Source organism: Gadus macrocephalus, chromosome 2, assembly GCF_031168955.1.
Source record: "Gadus macrocephalus chromosome 2, ASM3116895v1".
Taxonomy (NCBI): domain Eukaryota; kingdom Metazoa; phylum Chordata; class Actinopteri; order Gadiformes; family Gadidae; genus Gadus; species Gadus macrocephalus.
In genome coordinates this window covers 487,041-505,405 of record NC_082383.1, presented here as the reverse complement: position 1 = coordinate 505,405, position 18,365 = coordinate 487,041, and the positions used below count along the sequence as shown (strand labels likewise).

The window sequence follows — 18,365 nt, the reverse complement described above, 5'->3', positions numbered from 1 at the left end:
GAAATCAAACTCACTACGAGTACGTTGGTATCGTTGAAGTGCATACAGCCTCACCTAATCAAATACGTTTTGATTTTAAACAAGTTGTGGATTCACTGAACAGAATATGAAACCATTCCACACGATTTCGGAAAGATGTGCATTGAACTACAAATCGAGGAGGCAGAGCGTGTGTTGTGAACGCGCATTGAACTACAACTCCCTGCAAGCGGTTCGGTTTTAAACGTCAGGAGCGAGCGGGAGTGCGAAGCTCGAAATATCTGCCAACGTTCCTACAAACCCGCTGAAGTATTGATTAAACACTCCTGTGGTGAGTTCAAATCCATACATTAGACTCCGTTGACCCTCGGCCGTGTTCCGGTAGAGAGAGCACCGGAGACCGGACCCGTTAAGGACGGTTGCCATGGAGAGGACGTGAGAGCGGAGGGCCACGCGAGCGTGCGCCGCTCCGCCGTCTTGTTACCTGGTAGCTCTTTAGCTAGCACGTTCACTCACACACGTTACTAGCGACATAGCACACAATATCTCTTCAGCCAGACTCCTCTGGAGTCCCTGTGGGCTTTGACATGCCGGTATATTATTATAAAGACCAGTATTCTGCTGAACCCAGTGGGCTACTAGCCTAGCAGCATAGCTAGCTAGCCGGTCAGGTGTAAACAGCGCTGTCAGCTCACTGGGTCAGAGGCGGGGAATGCATTGTTCAGGAGACTAAAGCCTCCACATAGAGGCTGGAGATCACTAAAGCCTCAACCTGGAGGCTGGAGATCACTGAAGCCTCAACATAGAGGCTGGAGATCACTGAAGGCTCAACATAGAGGCTGGAGATCACTAAAGGTCCACACAGAGGCTAGAGATCATGAAAGGTCCACATAGAGGCTAGAGATCACTAAAGGTCCACATAGAGGCTGGAGGTCTGAATGATCACTAAAGCCTCCATATAGAGGCTGGTCTGATATCCCCTGACAGTATGTGGGTTTCATCCTAATGCCAGTGTATAATAACGTTGCATCGGTTTCTATGCGTTTCCATGTTGTTTACATTGACTGTCGGTTGTGTACTTGATGCGTTGTGGTGTTTTCTTTATTGCTCTGTGTTTCATACAGTCTGTGGTCATGTGTTTTTGCTGAACAAAGTTTTTATCTAGTGGTCTTTATTCAGACATAACTGCTCCTTAACCAACCTTATTTCCTTTAAAAAATAAACAGTAGATATTTAGCCATCATTGGAAGCAGTAAACTTAGTTGTATAATGGCTGATATATACAATCGGCGTAAAATTAACAATTTACTTGTCCACGATCCAGGCCCCCATGGCGACCGATATTGTTGGGCAGCTGGCCGACTCCCTGGCCCAGACCGGAGTGGAGGAGTGGGAGCTGAGCTACAAGGGCCAGGGCCGGAAGCTGGACAACGCCCAGTCCGGTGAGTCGGACGGGGCGGTACACTAGCACCATGAGAGACGCCGGTCGGACGGGGCAGTACACTAGCACCATGAGAGACGCCGGTCGGACGGGGCAGTACACTAGCACCATGAGAGACGCCGGAGACGGGGTAGTACACTAGCACCATGAGAGACGCCGGTCGGACGGGGCAGTACACTATCACCATGAGAGACGCCGGTCGGACGGGGTAGTACACTAGCACCATGAGAGACGCCGGTCGGACGGGGCAGTACACTAGCACCATGAGAGACGCCGGTCGGACGGGGTAGTACACTAGCACCATGAGAGACGCCGGAGACGGGGTAGTACACTAGCACCATGAGAGACGCCGGTCGGACGGGGCAGTACACTATCACCATGAGAGACGCCGGTCGGACGGGGCAGTACACTAGCACCATGAGAGACGCCGGTCGGACGGGGTAGTACACTAGCACCATGAGAGACGCCGGAGACGGGGTAGTACACTAGCACCATGAGAGACGCCGGTCGGACGGGGTAGTACACTAGCACCATGAGAGACGCCGGTCGGACGGGGTAGTACACTAGCACCATGAGAGACGCCGGTCGGACGGGGTAGTACACTAGCACCATGAGAGACGCCGGTCGGACGGGGTAGTACACAAGCACCAGAGAGACGCCGGTCAGACGGTGGAAACGCGACCTCGGAACTGAGCGGCTGTATCGCCCCGTCCCCACCGGACTGAGCTGGGCTGTATCGCCCCGTCCCCACCGGACTGAGCTGGGCTGTATTGCCCCGTCCCTACCGGACTGAGCTGGGCTGTATCGCCCCGTCCGACCGGACTGAGGCGAACCGAACCGTCCGGTGGAAAAGCGCCATTACAAACATATTTGAACCTGTCCCTATCGCTGACTTGACAACTGCTTGCCTGCTTCTGTTTTCTGTCCCTGTCCCCTCTCCCCTCCTCTCCTCCCTCCCTCTCCCCCCTCCTCCCTCCCCCCTCCTCCCTCCCTCTCCCCCCTCCTCCCTCCCTCTCCAGTGGAGGAGATAGTGAAAGAGATCGAGGAGTTCCAGGGTCTGCAGGCCCTTCGTCTGGAGGGGAACACGATCGGAGTGGAGGCGGCGCAGGCCATCGCCAAGGCCCTCCAGACCAAGAGCCAGTTTAAGGTCAGACTAACTAAGGCCCTCCAGACCAAGAGCCAGTTTAAGGTCAGACTAACTAAGGCCCTCCAGACCAAGAGCCAGTTTAAGGTTCGACTAACTAAGGCCCTCCAGACCAAGAGCCAGTTTAAGGTTAGACTAACTAAGGCCCTCCAGACCAAGAGCCAGTTTAAGGTTAGACTGACTAAGGCCCTCCAGACCAAGAGCCAGTTTAAGGTCAGACTAACTAAGGCCCTCCAGACCAAGAGCCAGTTTAAGGTCCGACTAACTAAGGCCCTCCAGACCAAGAGCCAGTTTAAGGTTAGACTAACTAAGGCCCTCCAGACCAAGAGCCAGTTTAAGGTTAGACTGACTAAGGCCCTCCAGACCAAGAGCCAGTTTAAGGTCAGACTAACTAAGGCCCTCCAGACCAAGAGCCAGTTTAAGGTCAGACTAACTAAGGCCCTCCAGACCAAGAGCCAGTTTAAGGTTCGACTAACTAAGGCCCTCCAGACCAAGAGCCAGTTTAAGGTTAGACTAACTAAGGCCCTCCAGACCAAGAGCCAGTTTAAGGTCAGACTAACTAAGGCCCTCCAGACCAAGAGCCAGTTTAAGGTTAGACTGACTAAGGCCCTCCAGACCAAGAGCCAGTTTAAGGTCAGACTAACTAAGGCCCTCCAGACCAAGAGCCAGTTTAAGGTTCGACTAACTAAGGCCCTCCAGACCAAGAGCCAGTTTAAGGTTAGACTAACTAAGGCCCTCCAGACCAAGAGCCAGTTTAAGGTTAGACTGACTAAGGCCCTCCAGACCAAGAGCCAGTTTAAGGTCAGACTAACTAAGGCCCTCCAGACCAAGAGCCAGTTTAAGGTCAGACTAACTAAGGCCAGTTTAAGGTCAGACTAACTAAGGCCAGTTTAAGGTTAGACTGACTAAGGCCCTCCAGACCAAGAGCCAGTTTAAGGTCAGACTAACTAAGGCCCTCCAGACCAAGAGCCAGTTTAAGGTCAGACTAACTAAGGCCCTCCAGACCAAGAGCCAGTTTAAGGTCAGACTAACTAAGGCCCTCCAGACCAAGAGCCAGTTTAAGGTTAGACTAACTAAGGCCCTCCAGACCAAGAACCAGTTTAAGGTCAGACTAACTAAGGCCCTCCAGGCCAAGAGCCAGTTTAAGGTCAGACTAACTAAGGTCCCCCAGACCAAGAGCCAATTTAAGGTTAGACTAACTAAGGCCCTCCAGACCAGGCCTGGGTCTGGCCAATCAAACCGTTTATCTCATATGGGGCGGGTTTGATGCGATGCTGGTGAAGAGGAGCACCCATTGGTTTGTACTAATGTAGGGGTTTTCAAAGGATGAGAGAGTGAGCCCCCCCCCCAGAGAACAAATTTCAGCTGAGCCCCCCCCCCCCCCATATGTTCAAAATCCCTGTGTTTTGAAAGATCCTTTCATTATTTTACACATTTTAAACTTCTCTGATCATATTTTAAACAACTCTGATCATATTTTAAACATCTCTGATCATATTTTACACATTTTAAACATCTCTGATCATATTTTAAACATCTCTGATCATATTTTTGAAACATTCTAAACATCTTTGTGCGTTTTTAAGCACATTTCTTAACACATTTTAACATCTTTATCTAAGCATGTTTTTGCTTAACGTTTTTGAAATACATTTGAACATCTTAATCTGTAAACTGCCAGTTTAGCCTCCTTTTTTAGCTCACCTCAACTTTAGTAGGAGCAATGGGTTTGCGTAGCTGTGATCGAAATCGTTCCCTATCACGGATATAGTGCACTATATAGGGTGCTCGCCATTTTGTAGTGGTGGTCGAATTCTCATTGTTAAATTTCACGCACTATAAAGTGGACTTAAAATACCCCAAATTTGAGTGAGCATACGATGTTCTCTACATGTTACTCCCGTATACCACAATGCAATGCAGTCGTGTTTTTCCGGATAATAACGAAAACGAAATGACTTTTAGAAATGTTTAGTGTCCGAATGCTCGTTTGTTCGTTCCCTAAATAGTGCACTATATCATGAACAGTATAAAGGGAATAGTGAGTGGTGAATAGGGAACGATATCGAACACAGCGCGTCTTTGTCTATGTGTTGATTCTGTAACTTTTCTGGTTTATTTTTTTCTCACGTCGCGCCCCCCCTGAAGAACTCAGGGGGGGCGCGCCCCCCAGGGGAGGAGCCTCCCAGTTTGAACACCTCTGTCCTAATGTATTAACATGGCTCCTCATCGTCTCCCTCCTCAGTGCTGCTACTGGAGTGATATGTTCACAGGCCGGCTGCGCTCTGAGATCCCCCCTGCCCTGGTAGGTCCTGCCCTGTCACACCCCACTAGAGTTTAGAGTCTCTGCCCGACCCGACCCGACCCGGCCCGGCCCGGCCCGACCCGGCCCGACCCGGCCCGACCCGACCCGACCCGACCCGACCCGGCCCGACCCGACCCGGCCCGACCCGACCCGGCCCGGCCCGGCCCGACCCGACCCGACCCGGCCCGGCCCGACCCGACCCGACCCGGCCCGACCCGGCCCGGCCCGGCCCGACCCGACCCGGCCCGGCCCGACCCGACCCGACCCGGCCCGACCCGACCCGACCCGACCCGACCCGACCCGACCCGACCCGACCCGACCCGACCCGGCCCGACGTGCACGGGCTCGGGCCGGGTCAGGCTTGATTTTCTGGGCCCGATCTAAGCTCTACACCACACCACCACTACACCAGAACACCACACCAGAACACGGGGAACTGGCCATGAGGATCTCCTGCCTCCATGTGGTAGCAGTATCTGTCCAAGTATCTGTCCGCTTATCGTTTTAAATAAATTTGATCTCCTACACTACAGTATTGGAATGATCGTTTCAGAAATGTTAACCTTTGTTTAATCTGTGTTTATCCTGATTTATATACACACGGTGTGTATCTAGTAGTGAACCGTTCTGGGGAGTTGGACCATCGGTCATCAGTTTGAATTAAAGAACAGCAGTGCGCCCTCCGAACATAACGCCGCCCGCATTACGATCGTTCCTCTCAGAACGCGTGGAAACACGCCGTGGTCCTTATATAGAACCCAGAACAGAACCGGTTCAGGAAGCACAGCTCACAGGGTGGGAGAGGGAGAGATCCCAAAGCTGTTTTATTGGGTTGCCCTCGCCCCTCCAAACCGTTGTTTGAGTCGGTGGTCTCTGTTGTAACCCCAGAACTCCCTGGGCGACGCCCTGGTGACGGCCGGCGCCCGGCTCAGCGTGCTGGACCTCAGCGACAACGCCTTCGGGCCGGACGGCGTCAAGGGCATCGAGCGGCTGCTGAAGAGCCACGCCTGCCACACGCTGCAGGAGCTGAAGCTCAACAACTGCGGCATGGGCATCGGCGGGGGCAAGGTGAGTCGCCACGACGACCGCCTCCATCACCACGCTGCTGTCCGTCGCCACGACGACCGCCACCGACACCACGCTGCTGTTGGCATCACACTGATGTCGGGTCAATCAGGTTAACGCCCAATAAAGTGGTATTTTATTCATTGTTTCAGATTTTGGCAGCAGCTCTGACGGAGTGCCATAAGAAGTCGAGTGCGTTGGGCGCCCCCCTCAGGCTGAAGGTGTTCATCGCAGGCAGGAACCGGCTGGAGAACGACGGCGCCAGGGCCCTGGCCCAGGCCTTCCAGGTACGAAGCTCCGGGGGGGCGCCCTGCGACCAGGGAGGGGCTCTGGAGGGCTGGGCCTCCTCAGGTTAACACTCTGCGTTCTGTGCCCACCCAATGTCCTGTGCTGCTGAATGCGGGCCGGAGTGCTGCCCCTATCGCCTCGTTAACTCTATATCACCTTGTTAACCCCTTATCACCTCTTTAACTATACATCACCTCATTAACCCTGTATCACCTCGTTTACCCTGTATCACCTCGTTTACCCTGTATCACCTCGTTAACCCGTTATAGCCTCTTAAACCCTATATCACCTCGTTAACCCTATATCACCTCGTTAACCCTGTATCATCTCGTTAACCCTGTATCACCTCGTTAACCCTATATCACCTCGTTAACCCTGTATCACCTCGTTAACCCTGTATCACCTCGTTAACCCTATATCACCTCGTTAACCCTGTATCACCTCGTTGACCCCTTATCCTGCTTTCCATTCATTCCAGTCCGGTTCCTTCCCCTAGCTTAATGTATAATAATAATGATGAATACTCTACCTGAAGACTGGTTATTAGGCAGCTTGCTTCAGTAAAGCTGTGTTCTGCCCCTCAGCTCATGGGCAGCCTGGAGGAGGTCCACATGCCCCAGAACGGCATCAACCACCCGGGGGTGACGGCGCTGGCCACCGCCATGCAGCACAACGCCGGCCTCCGCGTGCTCAACCTCAACGACAACACCTTCACCAAGAGGGGCGCCATCGCCATGGCCCAGGTAGAGAGGGGGACCACGGGTCTGGTCCAGGACCACGGGTCTGGTCCAGGACCACGGGTCGGGTCCAGGACCACGGGTCGGGTCCAGGACCACGGGTCGGGTCCAGGACCAGGTACCAGAGGGGGACCAAGGGTCTGGTCCAGGACCACGGGTCGGGTCCAGGACCACGGGTCGGGTCTAGGCCCAGGGGGGGCGGGTCTAGGACCAGGGGGGTCGGGTCTAGGGCCAGGGGGAGTCGGGTCCAGGACCACAGGTTTGCTCTAGGCCCAGGGGGGGTCTGCTCTAGGCCCAGGGGGGGTCTGCTCTAGGCCCAGGGGGGGTCGGGTCTAGGCCCAGGACCAGGTGTCGGGTCCAGGACCAGGGGGGGGTCTGGTCTAGGCCCAGACCATCTCTTGCTAGTCTGGTCCTGCTGGTCTCGGCTAGCAGACTAACCAATGAGTCAGGATCAAGAAAACGGTGTAAAGATATGTTTGTGTAAATCGTTTTGACTCCGCGACTCCTCCCAGGCCCTGAAACACCTACGCAGCGTCCAGGTGATCAACTTCGGGGACTGTCTGGTGCGGTCGGAGGGGGCCATCGCCATCGCTGAAACCGTGTCAGAAGGACTCCCTATCCTCAAGGTGAGAACGACCCCTCGCAGCACACCTGTAGTAACGAGCAGAAGCACACCTGTGGTAACGAGCAGAAACACACCTGTAGTAACGAGCAGAGACACACCTGTAGTAACGAGCAGAAACACACCTGTGGTAACGAGCAGAGACACACCTGTAGTAACGAGCAGAAGCACACCTGTGGTAACAAGCAGAAACACACCTGTAGTAACGAGCAGAGACACACCTGTAGTAACGAGCAGAAGCACACCTGTGGCAACGAGCAGAAACACACCTGTGGTAACGAGCAGAGACACACCTGTAGTAACGAGCAGAAACACACCTGTGGTAACGAGCAGAGACACACCTGTAGTAACGAGCAGAAGCACACCTGTAGTAACGAGCAGAAACACACCTGTGGTAACGAGCAGAGACACACCTGTAGTAACGAGCAGAAGCACACCTGTAGTAACGAGCAGAAGCACACCTGTAGTAACGAGCAGAAACACACCTGTAGTAACGAGCAGAGACACACCTGTAGTAACGAGCAGAGACACACCTGTGGTAACGAGCAGAGACACACCTGTGGTAACGAGCAGAGACACACCTGTGGTAACGAGCAGAGACACACCTGTGGTAACGAGCAGAGACACACCTGTGGTAACGAGCAGAGACACACCTGTGGTAACGAGCAGAGACACACCTGTGGTAACGAGCAGAGGCACACCTGTGGTAACGAGCAGAAGCACACCTGTGGTAACGAGCAGAGGCACACCTGTGGTAACGAGCAGAGGCACACCTGTGGTAACGAGCAGAGACACACCTGTGGTAACGAGCAGAGACACACCTGTGGTAACGAGCAGAGGCACACCTGTGGTAACGAGCAGAGGCACACCTGTGGTAACGAGCAGAGACACACCTGTGGTAACGAGCAGAGTCACACCTGTGGTAACGAGCAGAGGCACACCTGTGGTAACGAGCAGAGGCACACCTGTGGTAACGAGCAGAGTCACACCTGTGGTAACGAGCAGAGACACACCTGTGGTAACGAGCAGAGCACACCTGCTGGAGCCGGGCGGTGTGCGCTGCACACGCGTCAGACTGTGATCTCCTGCCCTGCTCCCTCTCTGACCAGGAGCTGAACCTGTCGTTTGGGGAGATCACAGAGGAGGCCGCTCTGGCACTGGCCCACGCAGTGAAGAGCAAGACCCACCTGGAGAAGCTGGACCTCAACGGTAGGGACCCTCCCTCCCTCCCACCGAGGGCTCTGAGGCACCTGACCCAGTATAAAGACCATGGCTGTGGAGGATGTAGCGCTCTGAGCTCCTGTCCCCTCCTGTGTAGGGAACGCTCTGGGGGTGGAAGGCTGCGAGGCGCTGAAGGAGGCCATGCAGAGTATGAAGATAGGAGACCTGCTGGGCTCCCTCAGGTGAGAGGGGGGACCAGTGAGCTGCTGGGGGGGGACCAGTGAGCTGCTGGGGGGGACCAGTGACCTCCTGGGGGGGGACCAGTGACCTCCTGGGGGGGGACCAGTGAGCTGCTGGGGGGGGACCAGTGACCTCCTGGGGGGGGACCAGTGACCTCCTGGGGGGGGACCAGTGACCTGCTGGGAGGGACCAGTGACCTCCTGGGGGGGGGACCAGTGACCTGCTGGGAGGGACCAGTGACCTCCTGGGGGGGGACCAGTGAGCTGCTGGGGGGGGACCAGTGACCTCCTGGGGGGGGACCAGTGACCTGCTGGGAGGGGACCAGTGACCTGCTGGGAGGGGACCAGTGACCTGCTGGGAGGGACCAGTGACCTGCTGGGAGGGACCAGTGACCTGCTGGGAGGGACCAGTGACCTGCTAGGGGGGGACCAGTGACCTGCTGGGGGGGGACCAGTGACCTGCTGGGAGGGACCAGTGACCTGCTGGGGGGCACCAGTGACCTGCTGGGAGGGACCAGTGACCTGCTGGGGGGGGACCAGTGACCTGCTGGGAGGGACCAGTGACCTGCTGGGAGGGACCAGTGACCTGCTGAGAGGGACCAGTGACCTGCTGGGAGGGACCAGTGACCTGCTGGGGGGGACCAGTGACCTGCTGGGAGGGACCAGTGACCTGCTGGGAGGGACCAGTGACCTGCTGGGGAGGGACCAGTGACCTGCTGAGAGGGACCAGTGACCTGCTGGGAGGGACCAGTGACCTGCTGGGAGGGGACCAGTGACCTGCTGGGAGGGGACCAGTGACCTGCTGGGAGGGGACCAGTGACCTGCTGGGAGGGGACCAGTGACCTGCTGGGAGGGACCAGTGACCTGCTGGGAGGGGACCAGTGACCTGCTGGGAGGGACCAGTGACCTGCTGGGAGGGGACCAGTGACCTGCTGGGAGGGACCAGTGACCTGCTGGGAGGGACCAGTGACCTGCTGAGAGGGACCAGTGACCTGCTGGGAGGGACCAGTGACCTGCTGGGAGGGACCAGTGACCTGCTGGGGGGGACCAGTGACCTGCTGGGGGGGACCAGTGACCTGCTGGGAGGGACCAGTGACCTGCTGGGGGGGGACCAGTGACCTGCTGATATAATAATAAAGACACTAACTTGTTTGTTTTGCTGCAGTGATGACGAGGGTGAGCCAGAAGTCGACGACGATGATGATGATGATGACGATGAGGAGACGGATGAAGAAGGTGTAGAGGAGGAGGAGGAAGAGGAAGATGGGGAGGAAGAAGATGATGACCAAGAGGATGAGGAGGAGGAGGAGGAAGAGGAGGATGAAAGCCCTGGAGTAAAGGCAAGAGATCCTGTGTGCCACAACCATGCCATTCTCTCTGGTTTCCCCCCGGGCCCCGGGGGTCCGCTCCCGGGCCCCGGGGGTCCGCTCCCGGGCCCCGGGGCAGACGGCCCCCTCCTGTCCGTGTGTCTCACTGTGATGTTCTCTCCAGGTCTCCACCCCGGCCTCGGCCCCGCGCCCCCCTGACGTGTCGTCCTTCCTCAGCTTCCCCTCGCCGGACAAGCTGCTCAAACTAGGGGCCAAGAGGGCTCTACTCATCGAGGAGCAGGTGAACACACACGCGCGCACACACACACACACACACACACACACACACACACACACACACACACACACACACACACACACACACACACACACACACACACACACACACACACACACACACCTCCACTAGGGGTGTATCTCTGGTTCCATCACGATACGATATTAAATCGATTCATTGGACAACGATACGATGTTTGCCGATATCAAAAGTTTGGCGCGATTCGATTCAGGGGCATGCGATCGATATGAGAGGATATCATGTGACCATTTAACACAACCTTACATTCACATCAACTCACATCAACTTAATTATAATTCCATCATTTTATTTCTTTGCTCTTCTGGATATTTAATACATATAATAAAGGTCCACAAGGTCCCTTAAATGAAAGGGCCTGTAATGATCCTTCATTTGAACATAGACCATTCCCAACCATTCCCAGCCTATCTGTGGAGAGTGTTCTTCTAAAAACAAAACATCCCTCGGAATCATCTTGGCTGTTAGGAGTGTGGCCAGAGTGGGCCAACTGTCCTGCCCTATTTGGCTACTTTTAATTAGGCTGGAAAGACGGGAAATATGCCCAAACTGGCAACACAAAGCGAATGTAGGCGTCCTTGCGCTCCCACATGGCTCCTGAGCTGCAGGGTGCCCTCTCGCCCGTCAGGTGGACCTCTCCGACGCCATGAAGACGGCCCGCGCCTTCCTCAGCATCGCCTCCGTCTACAAGGAGGAGAACCAGGAGGTGAAGACGGCCGTCCTGGACAGCATCGGTGAGACACGCACACGCAGACACACACAGACACACAGACACAGACACACACAGACACACAGACACACACAGACACACAGACACACACAGACACACAGACACACAGACACACACAGACACACACAGACACACACAGACACACAGACACACAGACACACAGACACACAGACACACAGACACACAGACACACAGACACACACAGACACACAGACACAGACACACACAGACACACAGACACAGACACACACAGACACAGACACAGACACACACAGACACAGACACACACAGACACAGACACACACAGACACAGACACACACAGACACACACAGACAGACACAGACAGACACAGACACACAGACACAGACACACACACAGTCCAACTAGTGAGAGAGGGCTGGGCCGGTCGGTCCTGGGGGGGGCGGTGGTGCCTGAGGACCCCCCTCCCCTGTCCTGGACCCCCCCCCCTGTACTGGACCCCCCTCCCCTGTCCTGGACCCCCCCCCCCCCTCCCCTGTCCTGGACCCCCCCCTCCCCTGTCCTGGACCCCCCCCCCCCCCCCTGAGCCCTGTCCTGGACCCCCCCCCCCCCCCCTGAGCCCTGTCCTGGACCCCCCCCCCCTCCCCTGTCCTGGACCCCCCCCCCTGAGCCCTGTCCTGGACCACCCCCTGAGCCCTGTCCTGGACCCCCCTCCCCTGTCCTGGACCCCCCCCCCCCCCCCCCCCCCTGAGCCCTGTCCTGGACCCCCCCCCCCCCCCGAGCCCTGACCTGGAGCAGCGGGTGGTCCTCTCTCTTCTCCTCAGACGGCGTCCTGAGGAAGGCCTTCTCCAGCCCCTCCTTCCAGGGCTACGACTTCGTCTCGTGTCTGCTGGTGCTGCTGGGGCTCATTAAGGTACGCTGGAGTTCAGAGGACCCCCCCGGTCTGATCAGGAGAGGGTCTACAGTGGATCAGACTGATCCTGGTCCAGGGCTGGCCCTGTGATGAGCTGTGGGCGGGGGCTGCCCTCTAGAGGGGGGGCCGTCTACAGTCAGACAGGTTCAGGGGGGGGGGGGGGGCAGCCTGAGCAGCAACACTGCCCTACCTCCACCACGGCTTCAGAGGCAGAACCTGAGTCGGGCCCATGTCACTCATGTCCCCCTGTGTCCCCCCCCCTCTCCCCCCCTGTGTCCCCCCCTCTCCCCCCCCTGTGTCCCCCCCCCTCTCCCCCCCTGTGTCCCCCCCCTCTCCCCCCTGTGTCCCCCCCCTCTCCCCCCCTGTGTCCCCCCCCTCTCCCCCCCTGTGTCCCCCCTCTCCCCCCCCCAGAGCGAGGACAAGGTGAAGCCGGTGCGGGTGGTCCCGGGCCAGCTGGAGGCCCTGGAGCACGTGGTGCGTCAGGACTACTTCCCCCGGGAGAGCGTGGCCGTGCTGGAGGCCTTCATGTCCCGGTAAGGGCCGGACCGGGTCTGACATGAGGCCGGGCCCCACCAAGGTACCCCCCCCCCCCCCCCCAGGGGCCTCAGGGCCGCTCTGTCGCATGTCACATGTTCACAACGCTGGGGCCGCTGGGAAAAAACCACTCTGCACCTCACGGGTTAAACCACTCTGCACCTCACGGGTTAAACCACTCTGCACCTCACGGGTTAAACCACTCTGCACCTCACGGGTTAAACCACTCTGCACCTCACGGGTTTAAACCACTCTGCACCTCACGGGTTAAACCACTCTGCACCTCACGGGTTAAACCACTCTGCACCTCACTGGGGGTTAAACCACTCTGCACCTCACGGGTTAAACCACTCTGCACCCTCACTGGGGGTTAAACCACTCTGCACCTCACGGGTTAAACCACTCTGCACCTCACGGGTTAAACCACTCTGCACCTCACTGGGGTTAAACCACTCTGCACCTCACGGGTTAAACCACTCTGCACCTCACTGGGGGTTAAACCACTCTGCACCTCACTGGGGGTTAAACCACTCTGCACCTCACTGGGGGTTAAACCACTCTGCACCTCACTGGGGGTTAAACCACTCTGCACCTCACTGGGGGTTAAACCACTCTGCACCTCACTGGGGTTAAACCACTCTGCAACCTCACTGGGGGTTAAACCACTCTGCACCTCACTGGGGGTTAAACCACTCTGCACCTCACTGGGGGTTAAACCACTCTGCACCTCACGGGTTAAACCACTCTGCACCTCACGGGTTAAACCACTCTGCACCTCACTGGGGGTTAAACCACTCTGCACCTCACTGGGGGTTAAACCACTCTGCACCTCACTGGGGGTTAAACCACTCTGCACCTCACGGGTTAAACCACTCTGCACCTCACTGGGGGTTAAACCACTCTGCACCTCACTGGGGGTTAAACCACTCTGCACCTCACGGGTTAAACCACTCTGCACCTCACGGGGGGTTAAACCACTCTGCACCTCACGGGTTAAACCACTCTGCACCTCACGGGTTAAACCACTCTGCACCTCACTGGGGTTAAACCACTCTGCACCTCACTGGGGGTTAAACCACTCTGCACCTCACGGGTTAACCACTCTGCACCTCACGGGGGGTTAAACCACTCTGCAACTCACGGCTGTTCTTGGGTAGTTTCTTTCTACATATCTGTGATGACTGTTGTCTGACTGTTGTCTGACTGTTGTCTGGTCTCCGTAGCAACAGCAAGGCCCTGGAGCCGGTGGACGGGGCCCGCAGCGGGCTGCAGACCACCCTGCAGGGCCTCCAGGGGGGGAGCTGAGGGCCCCCCCCCCCCTCACCACTAGAGACAATACCCCCCCCCCCCCCCCTAATGAAGGAAGGAACCCTCAGACCGGACCCTGGAGGGGGGGGCAGATGGCCCCCCCCCCTCACCACTAGAGACAATACCCCCCCCCCCCCCCCCCCCCCCCCCTAATGAAGGAAGGAACCCTCAGACCGGACCCTGGAGGGGGGGGCAGAGGGACGCCAGCTCAACCCTTCCCCAGGACCCCAAACTAGTCCTCAACCCCCCAGGACCCAGTCCAGCCCCCCACCCCCCAGGACCCAGGCCAGTCCCCCCCCCCAGGACCCAGTCCAGCCCCCACCCCCCAGGACCCAGGCCTCCAGCAGCCAGCGGGGCGTCCTGTGTTCCTGGGCGTGAGGTCCTGACTGGAGTAGGACCGGACACCAGGAGACCCCGTCATGGACCCGGCGGTCCCCCCCCTGGACCTGGTCTAACCCCCCCCCCACTGGACCTGGTCTAACCCCCCACCCCCCTGGACCTGGTCTAACCCCCCTCCCTGGACCTGGTCTAACCCCCCCCCCCTGGACCTGGTCTAACCCCCCCCCCCCCCTGGACCTGGTCTAACCCCCCCCCCCCCCCCTGGACCTGGTCTAACCCCCCCCCCCTGGACCTGGTGTAACCCAGGTGACTGTTGTCTGACTGTTGTCTGGTCTCCGTAGCAACAGCAAGGCCCTGGAGCCGGTGGACGGGGTCTAACCCCCCCCCCCCCCCTGGACCTGGTCTAACCCCCCCCCCCCTGGACCTGGTCTAACCCCCCCCCCCCCCCCCCTACACACACACACACTTCTGGGACTCGATCACACAGCAGAAGTCTGTCGGAGAAACGCACAAACCCGCGCGGTGATGGCGCTCTTCGTTTTATAAACCTTAATTTCAGGGGACCTTCCTTAGGACTATTAACCTTTATTTTATATTGAGTGTTTAATCAACAAGTTAAACAAAAAGAATAATAATACACAAAAAAAAAACTTTAATATGTAAATGTGTGAATTGTGTGAACATGCAACAAATAAAATGTTACAAAGGGACAAAGTATAAATTGCCATTTGTCCGTTAAAAATAAAAAAGTCAGCCTCGACTGTCGTCACTAAATGTCTCTCGCACCACATTTACCGTCGGGGTTTTCAAACATGCTTTGGCCGAGGTCCAACAGGGCTGTTCTCTTTGATCTAGCAAGAAAATGTAGAACGAGGGTGTTAATTTGAACTGAGTGGAGCACAGCCGAGGGTCAGCCCGGAGGAATGTCCCAGCCCCGTGTTGGCCGTCTGAGGCCCGTCTGAGGCCCGTCGCTGGAGGAGCGCACTGGATGAGGTCGGACGCTGGAGACTGAGCCCCCATATCACTGAGGATTTTTGAACTACCAACTTGGGCTTTACTTTTACAAACGAGGTAAGGGGATTGTGATGTTTGTTCTGCCAGTAAGTCTTACCGGTTTTGTGATTAACAGGTCAAACAATGTATTGAATCAAATAGATATGTCGAACTGCAAATAAAGGGATGGACGCTTGTACAATGGTCAAGTAAAAGCATTTCACAAATTAACTTCAGTCGCACCTGTTTGACTGTTTCACTGTATGTTCATTGTTCATTGTTATTGTCTTAATGCACCTTATTCAACGAGCCAAATTCCTGGTTGGTGTAAAACCCTTCTTGGCAATTAAATCCATTCTGATTCTGATTCTGACCTACATTTGAGTAGAGGTTGATAACGAAATGCATTTGAATCCGTTACCTCTTCAAACTGAGAGATACTGTTTGGTTCCTCTGAATTATCCACCTGACCTCCTGTTTGTACAGATGACATTCTTCTGCGTCTTTATATTCGGAGCTCTCCTCTCTTTGGACGCTGCGGTGGAAGCTGGCAAATGCCCCAAAATGTGCACATGTGACCGCGCCAAACTCACCGTCGCCTGCGTGGGCAAGAACCTGACCGAGGTGCCGTCCACTGTGGACGAAGTAAGACCTATTTACATTTTCTATAAAATAGTCAATTTAGGTTCATTTTCTATTGATTGAACATGTGGAAAGACTTCCTCTTTCAACCTAATTCATTCCAGTAGCCGCAACAACCAGTGAACAGTGTGAGGCGACTCGTTGTCTTATCTTCGTGTTTGCGGCCCACCGCTCCAGATCACCCTGAAGCTTGACCTGCGCGGGAACCACCTGCACATGCTGCCCCGGGGCGCCTTCCTCCACACGCCCTACCTGACGCACCTCGACCTGCAGCGCTGCGGCCTCGTGCACGTGAAGGAGGGCGCCTTCCGAACCCTGGGCCGCGTGGTCTCCCTCAACCTGGCCTACAATAACATCGACATCTTGTACCAGGTTAGAGGGTCGGGACGGGAACGTTCCTCTGGCCCCCCCTGGATAGAGCAGCCTGTTGTTCGGTGTTTTCACCACAGGGGGGCGCCCAAAGCGGCCAGTCAGTGCCATCGGGATGTGTGAGGAAGTCGGTGTTGCACGCGACAGTGTGGGTGCAATGTCTCACCGTAACCACCACTTCCTACTAGAATAGGCTGTCAAAATAATAAAACCCCCGACCACAGCGGTGAACCCTCAGTCGAAGTGTTCTGTGAAGCAATTTGGATTTACAATAGTCACGGCTGGCCATGGGGAGCGTACCTATGTCCCCCGGGTCCTATGTCCCTCGGGTCCTATGTTTCCCGGGTTCTATGTTCCACCCTGTGAGCAAATCTTTTTTTCGTAGGATGGTAGGGGCACGTACCCCCTTTCTCGCCTCTGATTCACCTGTGATTGGTAACCCTAACCATAACACTCACTCACTCTCTCTCTCACTCACTCACTCACTCACTCACTCACTCACTCACACACACACACACACACACACACACACACACACACACACACACACACACAGAGCTCACTCTACCTGGAGAGAGAGACTTGTAAAATGTACTGATGTTGGTTTCATCCAGTCCTACCTGTCTGTCCCAGGAGGCCTTCGACGGGCTGTCCTCCCTGAAGGAGCTCCTGTTGGACCACAACCGCGTGGAGGAGGTCCAGCCTGGAGCCTTCATGCAGCTGGGCTTCCTCAACCTGCTGCAGCTCAGCCACAACCAGCTGGTCTACCTGCCCAACATGGCCTTCCAGGTACACACACACACACACACACACACGCACACGCACACACCGGTCTACCTCACCTACATTTAAGGGACTGACAAACGATCCCCGTGTGATCCCCACGTGACCCCACGTGACCCCCTGTGACCCTACGTGACCCCCTGTGACCCCACGTGACCCCCTGTGACCCTACGTGACCCCCTGTGACCCTACGTGACCCCCTGTGACCCTACGTGACCCCCTGTGACCCCGTGTGACCCCAGGGCCTGCAGAACATCCAGTGGCTCCGCCTGAGCCACAACTCCATCAACAACCTGGCCCCTGAGGCCTTCGCCGGCTTGCTGTCCCTGGGACGCCTCAGCCTGGACCACAACGAGCTGCAGTTCTTCCCCACCGAGACTCTGACCCGGTAGGACCAGACCCGGTAGGACCAGACCCGGTAGGACTAGACCCGGTAGGACTAGACCCGGTAGGACCCTGACCCGGTAGGACTAGACCCGGTAGGACCAGACCCGGTAGGACCAGACCCGGTAGGACCAGACCCGGTAGGACCAGACCCGGTAGGACCCGGTAGGTCCAGACCCGGTAGGACTAGACCCGGTAATACAGCCCTTACTCTATGAGGTCAACAGGGTTCACTTACCCTCTAGCCGCTCCAACACCAGTCCCACAGCCCTCCCAGTGGAAGGTCCCAGTAAGAGGAGTGTAGAGTGGGGGGACTGGTTGCCATAGCGGCCAGAGCGCTGAGTGTCTCCTCTGCCCCCCCCCCCCCCCCAGGCTCCCGGCCCTCACCCGTCTGGACATGGGCTCCAACCCCATGACCTACCTGGGGGAGGAGGCGGTGGCCCTGCCCCGGCTCACCTCCCTCCTCCTGGACCACATGTCCCTGCAGGACCTGTCGGACACGGCCCTGACCCGGGCCCCCCCGCCTCACCCACCTGGACCTCAGCCACAACCAGCTGCGCTGCCCAGAGCCCCCCAGGGGGCCCACCGCGCTGCTCAGCCTCAACCTCACGGTAAGACCCCCCCCCCCAGGGGGGCAGACGGATACTAAAGCATTTGTTTGATTATAGAAAGGAAGGTCGTGGGTTGGTGTGAATCATGAGCCTCAATCATCTACTGAGCAGCACCACATCGTCCCAAAGATAGCTACTGATGTTCATCTGTCTG

At 56.7% G+C, this 18,365-nt stretch overlaps 2 protein-coding genes across 3 annotated transcripts in view; both read left to right on the top strand.

Moving 5' to 3' along the window:
- The first annotated feature begins 20 nt into the window (after window positions 1-20).
- Window positions 21-14,142, top strand: rangap1a (RAN GTPase activating protein 1a). Of its 2 annotated transcripts, none has more exons than XM_060068530.1 (16): window positions 21-310; window positions 1,304-1,421; window positions 2,440-2,567; window positions 4,810-4,869; window positions 5,758-5,937; window positions 6,087-6,221; window positions 6,807-6,965; window positions 7,472-7,585; window positions 8,691-8,790; window positions 8,900-8,984; window positions 10,147-10,321; window positions 10,473-10,589; window positions 11,254-11,359; window positions 12,160-12,248; window positions 12,660-12,781; window positions 14,006-14,142. In XM_060068530.1, the coding sequence occupies exons 2-16, from the start codon at window positions 1,310-1,312 to the stop codon at window positions 14,085-14,087; spliced, it is 1,764 nt and encodes a 587-aa protein (XP_059924513.1). In that variant the 5' UTR covers window positions 21-310; window positions 1,304-1,309; the 3' UTR covers window positions 14,088-14,142. The 2 variants fall into 2 exon arrangements, with proteins under 2 accessions (XP_059924513.1, XP_059924521.1); XM_060068538.1 differs by having other exon boundaries at window positions 156-310; window positions 12,660-12,825; window positions 14,006-14,126.
- A 707-nt stretch (window positions 14,143-14,849) lies between these two features.
- chadla (chondroadherin-like a) overlaps window positions 14,850-18,365 on the top strand; it is a 5,241-nt gene continuing 1,725 nt past the window's right edge. The window contains 7 exon segments of the mRNA XM_060074787.1: window positions 14,850-15,500; window positions 15,909-16,067; window positions 16,242-16,436; window positions 17,067-17,222; window positions 17,459-17,604; window positions 17,973-18,117; window positions 18,119-18,211. Of these exon segments, the coding sequence (XP_059930770.1) occupies window positions 15,909-16,067; window positions 16,242-16,436; window positions 17,067-17,222; window positions 17,459-17,604; window positions 17,973-18,117; window positions 18,119-18,211 (894 nt within the window). The 5' untranslated portion in view covers window positions 14,850-15,500.